The sequence below is a fragment of the Canis lupus genome, chromosome 20 (assembly GCF_011100685.1).
Source record: "Canis lupus familiaris isolate Mischka breed German Shepherd chromosome 20, alternate assembly UU_Cfam_GSD_1.0, whole genome shotgun sequence".
Lineage (NCBI taxonomy): Eukaryota > Metazoa > Chordata > Mammalia > Carnivora > Canidae > Canis > Canis lupus.
Genome location: NC_049241.1, coordinates 47,509,905 through 47,517,900, shown reverse-complemented (window position 1 = coordinate 47,517,900; position 7,996 = coordinate 47,509,905). Strand labels below are relative to the sequence as shown.

The following is a 7,996-nucleotide window of genomic DNA, read 5'->3' as shown; positions in this document are numbered from 1 at the left end:
TCCTCCCTCTGCCTGTGTCTCTCTGCCTCTCTCTGTGTCTCTCATAATAAATAAAATCTTAAAAAAAAAAAAAAAGAGCATTAGTGAGAGATGTGCTAGATGAGGTTGCCTTCTTAAGAAGCCAGAATTCCAAGCCAACGTGGCCAAGTCCCAAAGCATTAACACAGTGCACCCTCTCTGTAGCCTTTCCCCTCCCCCACCCATGGAACTCTGCGCTGTTGCCACCGTCGTCATGGTGATGGGCACTCCGTTTGCACTCACTGCTCAAGCCAGGAAGGAGTTGGCGCGTCTTCGGGAGTCCCTGCCCCTCCTCGTGGGGGCCCCGGGCCACCCCGCGAGAGCCAGCAGGGACCATGCCCGTGTTGATACCCCCAGCGGAGCGCCGCCAGGACACGCGCGTAGGGGCTCCCGCATGGCGCGAGGTGGCCAAAGCCATGACGCAGAAGGCGCACCACCTGACCGACCGCTGCGGGCAGGAGGCAGTGACCATGTGGCAACCCAAGGACAGCGTGAGGGACCCGCACGTGGCGCGCCACCTCTGCCGCGCTGCCTACATCCTGCCCTGGCGCTTCCGCGTGGAGATGCTCAAGGGCGGCAGCACCGTGGAGAAGCCGCCGCCGGGCGAGGGCGTCACGCTGTGGAAAGGCAAGATGAAGCCCCCCGCCTGGCACGCCCGCCTGCCGCTGCCCATGCACCGCGACGCTCGCGCCCTGCAGACCGCAGAGGTGGTGCACGCGCACGCGCGAGGGGCCCGCCTCGCAGCCGCCCGCCTGTGCCGCGCGCAGCACCGGATCAATGGGCAGCTGCGGCTGCTGCTTCGCCAGCGGGAAGCTACGGACCGCAGGCTCAGCGAGGTGCGCAAAGGCCTGCTCATTAACCAGCAGAGCTGCAAGCTTCGGGGCTACAGGCCCAAGTCTGAGAAGGTGGGACCATCCCCCCACCCTCGCGGAGACCCAGGCCTCTCAGCTCCGGGACGGTAGAGAGACCACCCACCTCCACCCCAGGCCCCAGCCCCCACAGAGTGAGGGCACAAGATGACGCTCCCTCCTTCTGAGCCCAGGGGACAGGATCCCCAAGCCCCCTTGCCCCAGAGAAGCTATTCCAGTCCCCCAGCCAAGGAGAGAAGGTGGGACTCTGAATCACACTAGATGAAACTCTTCCCAAAGAGTAATCACAGATCCCAGCCCAGGTATGAAATCACCCACCCAGCCCCCAGGCCCAGAGAGTGAGACCTGTCCATGGGCAGGAAACCCTCAATGGCCCCAGTGAAAACACACCCAACCCCCCTCCCCGGAAAGTGGGTGATGTCCTGGTCCCAATACATGAAACGCTCCTCAAAATTTTTGTGAGTTTGTTTTGTTTTGTTTTTTAAAGTCTTTATTTACTTGAGAAAAAGAGAGCAAGCAGGGGAACTGAGAGGGATAAGCAGAATCTGCACCGAGCAGAAAAGCCCCATGCGGGGCTCAATCTCAGGACCCTGAAATCATGACCTGAGCTGAAATCAAGAGTGGGACTTAACCAACTGAGCCATCCAGGCGCCCCTCCTCAAAATGTTTTACTAAACCCAAATCCTGCCCCATAGTCTCAGACAGTGTGAACCCCTCCCCAGACGTCCTCTCAGGAGAAAGAAACAGGTCCTGCCAACAAGTTGAGACCCTCAGACTCCAAGCCACTGCACTTGAGAGCTAGGTCCCCAGTCAAAGAAAAGAATAAGACCCCTAGTCTCAGCCCTGGTGAGATCCTTCCCCTAAAGTGAAACTGCAGACCACAACTGCAAAAGTGAGGAACATTCTAGCCTCCCTAGGAAGAAATCACACACACACACACACACACACACAGGCACACGCACACACACACTACAATACACACACTATACATACACCAGGTGGAATTCTTACGCCCAGCCCCGAAATCCAGATAGTAAGAACCCAAAAAGGCAACCCCCTCATCATCCCTATATAGCCAAGGAGTGAGGATAAGACCATCATGAATGAAGGTGAACTCCCCCGAGGCCCAGGGTATGAGAACAGCCTTCCCCCAAGTTAAGTCACTTCATCCCATCTCATTGGACTCCTACCTATAAAATGGAGAAGCCCCCAGCCCCACTCTCTAAAGGGTAAGGCCTCCCCCACCAAGTGAAAGCCTCTGAAAGAATAAAGCCTTCTCAGAGTGAGATTCCCAAAGGGTGACAGCACCCCCAACTCCATTCTCCAAGCCTAGAGTCTATGAAATTGGCAAACCTCTACTACCCTGAAAGGAGAAATCTCCCTCCAGCCCCCTTTGGAAAGTGTGAGAGATTCTTTCCTTCTGTTCTAGGTCCCTGACAAAGCTGACAGCATGCTCACCTGGGAGAGGGAGGAGCTACAGAGCATGAAGAGGAAGATGGAAAAAGATATGGAAAAATCAGAGGCCCTGCTCAAGGTTGGGAACACCTAGGGCCAAGTGAGGAGGGCTGGAGGCGAATCTGAATTAGCAGACCACTCTGACATTTGGGACTGTAGCCACAGTAATCCCTCAACCCATACCCCTACCCACTCTGCCCTGACACTCACTATATTTCCATTTGGTGCAGTAGAGAAACTGAGGCTTTGACAGATGGAGTGAACCCCAAAATAACAATGAACACCCCTGCTGAACCCTATGCAGTCACTGAGTTAACTTCTTTTTTTTTAAGATTTTATTTATTTATTTAACAGAGAGCGAGAGCCAGAGAGCACAAGCAGGGGGAACAGCAGAGGGAGAGGGAGAAGCAGGCTCCCCACTGAGCAGGGAGCCGGATGTGATGTAGGTCTCCATTCCAGGACCCTGGGATCATGGCCTAAGCCAAAGGCAGACACTTAACTGACTAAGCCACCCAGGTGCCCCCACTGAGTTAATTTCTTAAAACATTCCTGTGAAATACATACACAGATCCCCTTATTAGAAATGGGGAAACTGAGGCTCAGAGAGATATAGACTCACCCAAAGCACAGAGTTAGCCAGGGGCAGGGCTGTGGTTTCAGCTCAGGCGTCTTTTTGCTTTCCATTTTTATTGAGGTATAATTGACAATTTAAAATCATGTATATTGAACACAACTTGATGATTTGACATATGTGTAAATTGTGAAATAATCACCATAATCAAGGTAATTAACATATCCATCACCTCGCATAGTTAGCTTGATGTGTGTGGTGAGAACACTTAAGATCCAAACTCTTAGCAAATTTCAATTATAAAATACAGTATTGGTATCCATAGTCACATTGTTCTACATTAGATCTCCAGAACTTAATCATTTTGCATAACAAAAACTTTGTGCCCCTTGACCAACATCTCCCCATTTCTCCCTCCCCCTCAGGCACTGGCAACCACCATTCTACACTCTGCCGCTATGAATTTGACTATTTTATTTTTTTCTTGAAAGGTTTTGTTTATTCATGAGAGACACAAAGAAAGGCAGAGACACAGAGGGAGAAGCAGGCTCCCTGTGGGAAGCCTGATGCAGGGCGCTGATTCCAGGACCCTTGGATCGCGACCTGAGCCAAAGCCAGACCCTCAACCACTGAGCCAACCAGGCACTCCGAATTTGACTATTTTAGATTCCACATACAAGTGAGATCTTTCTGCATCTGGCTTATTTCACTTAGCATATATATAATGAACCTCAAGGCTCATCTATGTTGTCACAAATGGCAAGGTATCCTTTTTAAGGCTAAATATTCCATTGTATATATTTTATTATATACATATTACATTATGTATTACATGTCATATACTATTATATTATTAATATACATACTATATAATTATATAATAATTAATATAAATATAAATTCTACTATTATTAGATTATAAACAATTATGTTATATTACATATTAATATATTCTATAACAATATGCTATAGGGATCCCTGGGTGGCGCAGCGGTTTGGCGCCTGCCTTTGGCCCAGGGCGCGATCCTGGAGACCTGGGATCGAATCCCACGTCGGGCTCCCGGTGCATGGAGCCTGCTTCTCCCTCTGCCTGTGTCTCTGCCTCTCTCTCTGTGTGACTATCATAAATAAATAAAAAAAAATTAAAAAAAAAAAAAACAATATGCTATATACTACATATACTATATTATGTATGCTATATATACTAAAATATACTATATGTTGTAATATAATAATATATAGCATGTATAATATAAATGGACATTTACATTAAGTATCTTTTTAATACATATTATAATTATATTTTATATAATATAATTATATTATTTTATATAATAGTATATTATAATTATATTATATTTTATATATTACATTATAATTATATAATTTATTATTATAAATTTTTATAGCTTCTATATGATATAAAATATAATTATATGTTATATAATAATTATATATTAAATCATATTATGTGTAATTTCTATATATGATATTGTTTAACAATATATTGTATGAAATATTACATATTATAATATATTATTTATTATAGAATTATTTATAATATATTACTATATCAATGTTTTGATTATTTTTTGAGATTTTTATTTATTTATTCATGAGAGACACAGAGAGAGAGGCAGAGACACAGGCAGAGGGAGAAGCAGGCTCCATGCAGGGAGCCCAACGTGGGACACAATCCCAGGTCTCCAGGATCATGCCCTGGGCTGAAGGCGGCACTAAACCGCTAAGCCACCAGGCTGCCCAATGTTTTGATTATTAACACATTAATATTACAATAGTATATATATCATATTTTCTTTATACACTCACCTGCCTAGAGACATTTTTATTGTTTCCATGTCTTGGCTATTGTGAATAATGTTGAAATGAACATGAAGTGCAACTATCTCTTTGAAATCCTGATCTTCTTTGGATATATACCAGGAAATGGGAGAACTACCTTATAGATTCAGTTCAAGTGTCTTGAGCCTAGTTCTTTACACTGTAATATGTGCCCAGTCTTTGTCAGCTCCAGCCAAAGATGGTCTCACTATATCCTTAACCCTTGCAATGAAGATTTCTTTATGAGGGCACTAATGGAGGTGAAAGAGCAGCTGAGTTTGATAGAGCCCTGGGACTGGTTAAAGTTAGCTGGTAACCTGTGTGTGCTTTTGACTCATCTATTTGACAAATACTAATCCAGTGCCCTGGTGTCTGGGCACCTTGCTTGGCATTGGAACAAAGTAGTGAAGAGGACAGAAATGGCCTTGCCCTCACAGAGTGCATATTATAAAGACACTCAAATAAGAGGCAGATGGGGTGGTGGATGGGGTTGGGGGAGGAAATTTAGGAGCTGGCACACCACTGTCCGTGGTGCAGAACCTTCCTTGAGCTCACCCCACCACACCCCCAGGTCACTGTCACATTCCTTTAAATCTGGTGAGTCCTGAAAAATCCTTCAAGAAAGTCTGAAATTGAAAAGGGAGAACCTCCCCACTCACACTCTGCCTTTTTCTCTGCCTCTCTCTGCTACCTTGCCTCCAGGCCCTGGCCTCCTGTCGTGACACTCTGGCCTTCTGCTGTAAGGACAGGCTCCAAGCTGTGGACCTAATGAACCAGCCGCTGGATAAGGTTCTGGAGCAGGCTGGCCGCCACTCCTGGGTGAACCTGTCCCGCGTTCCTTCCCCCCGCACTCAGGGCCAGAAAACGCCACCCCCCGACCCTGTGGGCACCTATACCCCAGGTAAGCCCCCACAGAAAGGAGCCCACTATCATAGGTACCCTTGGGTGCCCAATCCTCCTCTATTTCTCAGCCACTGCCTTCCCTGGGGAATTGCGCCCCTAGACCAAGTGAGAGCGCTGAGAGCCCATCTCCCCTGGGACCATGTTTTTGATCAGCTCTTCCCCTTGCACACTCCTGCAAGTGAGCACTCCCTCAGTCAATCTCAGATGAGCAGCCCCTCCTCTGGACTTTCTCCAAATCCTTCCATAAACCCCTTCGCCCAGGGCCCAACACAACCTGAGGATAGAGAGGGGAACTCAGAAAGCCAGGATCAGGAAAAGGAGGTCTTGGCTCTCCACGCATGCCCCTCCCTGCCCGCAGAGTGCGCCACGGCGCTGTACGAAGCCAAGCGACTGCTGATGGAGTCCAAGGACACCTTGCTAGAAATGGCAAAGAACGAGGAGGCCATCCAGGAGCAACAACAACTGATAAGCGATCGAGTGTGCGCCTCGCTGGCGCAGAAGATGCGTGAGACCTTGGAGCTGAAGGTGGGTGCGGCGACTGCTAGTTGGCGGCGCGAGGCTAGGGTGGACTGCAGAGGACAGAGAGGGGGACACGGGGCAGAGAGAAGCCAGGAAGCCAGCGTGGTCCCTCTGTGCTCTCACTCACCCAGGAAAGAATGAATATGACCTTAGGACTCATGAGGGGAACTATCCATCGGTGCACGAAATTCAACCAGGAAATGTACATCACTCGGGGCCTCATCAAGGTGTGCTTTGTACAAGAGTGTGCGGGGGTGGGGCCGGGCTTGCTCGCCTAGCCTGAGCCTCACTGCTCCGCATACCACATTCTGCCAGGGTCCTCTGTCAAAAAGTCACCTGGAGACTCGAGAGAAACTGGATAGACCTCTGGTTCGGGTGTACCAGAGACACGTGGGCACCCAGCTGCCCGAAGCCTCGCGCCTCGCTCAGGTATGTTCCCACCTGGCCCCTTCCGAGCCTCCCCGCCGTCTCTAGGCACAGCCTCATCATGGTAACACCGCTTCCTCAAGCACACCTGACCCAGGTCCGCCGGTCCTCCCACCGCCGCCCTGGAGGAGGCCCTCTGATACCCACACCTCTATCAAAAAAGTGCCCGCCTCACTCCATCTTGATACCGCCCTCATTCAGCCTAGCTCCTCCCAGCACTCCTTGCGCAGATGCACCCCACATCCCAGGTCAGCCCTGCGGGTCTCCAGGTGCGTCCGCCTCCCGCCCCGCCCCTCGGCCCCGCCCTGTCGCGGGCTTGTCTACAAAGCGCCTCTGGCCGGAGAACGTTGCCCCCAATCTCTGCGAGTCCCCCCTCTCCTGTGCTCCTTCCCGGGAAGGGGGAGGATGGGGGGGGGGGATCTTCCGCCAGCACACGTGGCCCGGGTGTGCCCCTCCCCTTCTGAGGCCTGCCCTTTCTTAAAGGTGTGCTCCTTTCACACGCACACCTGGCCCCGGCGCGGTAGTCCACCCCAGACAGTGCCCGGCCCCCAGCACGGTCCCGCTTCCTCCCCAGGGTACTGACAAGCTGCAGCGCCACATCTCGCACGTGGAAAAAAACCTGAAGGAGCTGCTCGCCACGCACAAGAACCTCACCGGGAGCCTCAACTGCAAGAAGACCGGGTATGAAGTGGACTACAATGTGGTGCGCCTGCGCCTCCGCCAGCGGCACCCGCACGTGTGCTACGAGCAGGCGCAGCGTCTGGTCAACGACTGGGATCCGCGCACGCCTCCGCGCGTCGAGTCGGATGCTGCAGCGAAATGACAGCCTCTCCCCCTGCCCCGGCCATCCCGCCCACTCACAGCTCAGTGGCCCTCCCTCTCGCCTGACCTACCCTCCCTTTAAGCATCCTCTAGCAGAACTATGATTAAAAATGACAATGATTGCCATTATTAGGCTCCTACTGTATATCAGTCACTTACCCTACAACACGTTATGGGCACTGTATCCTGGGAGTTAACAGGCTGGATCTGGGCACCAGATTTCTGAGATTCAAATGCCAGCTCCCCAATTTCAACTGTGTAGCCTTGGGCAAGTCGTTGTTCCTCTCTAGCCTCAGTGCTTTCACCTATAAAATGGAAAGGATTACAGCGCTCAAAGGCTTGGCATAAGGATAATGTGTAAGGCCTGTAGAATGGTGGCCGCCCAATGTTACACAGCTAGTAAGCAGAAGAGCTAAAATTTTAATCCCTGCTCTAAAGTCTACACTCTGGGCAAAACTTGAAGCTCCCCTCTGTTCTCTTAAATGAACGCAGGTTCCCCCCACTGGTTGCCATTATTAACACTACACAAACACACAAACACACACACACAGAGTTATGGAACATAACTACT

At 50.1% G+C, this 7,996-nt stretch overlaps 1 protein-coding gene across 1 annotated transcript; it reads left to right on the top strand.

The window, feature by feature from the left end:
• Positions 1-249: 249 nt before the first annotated feature.
• Positions 250-7,564, top strand: CCDC105 (coiled-coil domain containing 105). The gene is made up of 7 exons (XM_038565310.1): positions 250-923; positions 2,317-2,421; positions 5,458-5,656; positions 6,017-6,183; positions 6,309-6,404; positions 6,493-6,606; positions 7,178-7,564. The coding sequence occupies exons 1-7, from the start codon at positions 354-356 to the stop codon at positions 7,424-7,426; spliced, it is 1,500 nt and encodes a 499-aa protein (XP_038421238.1). The 5' UTR covers positions 250-353; the 3' UTR covers positions 7,427-7,564.
• The last annotated feature ends 432 nt before the right edge of the window (positions 7,565-7,996 follow it).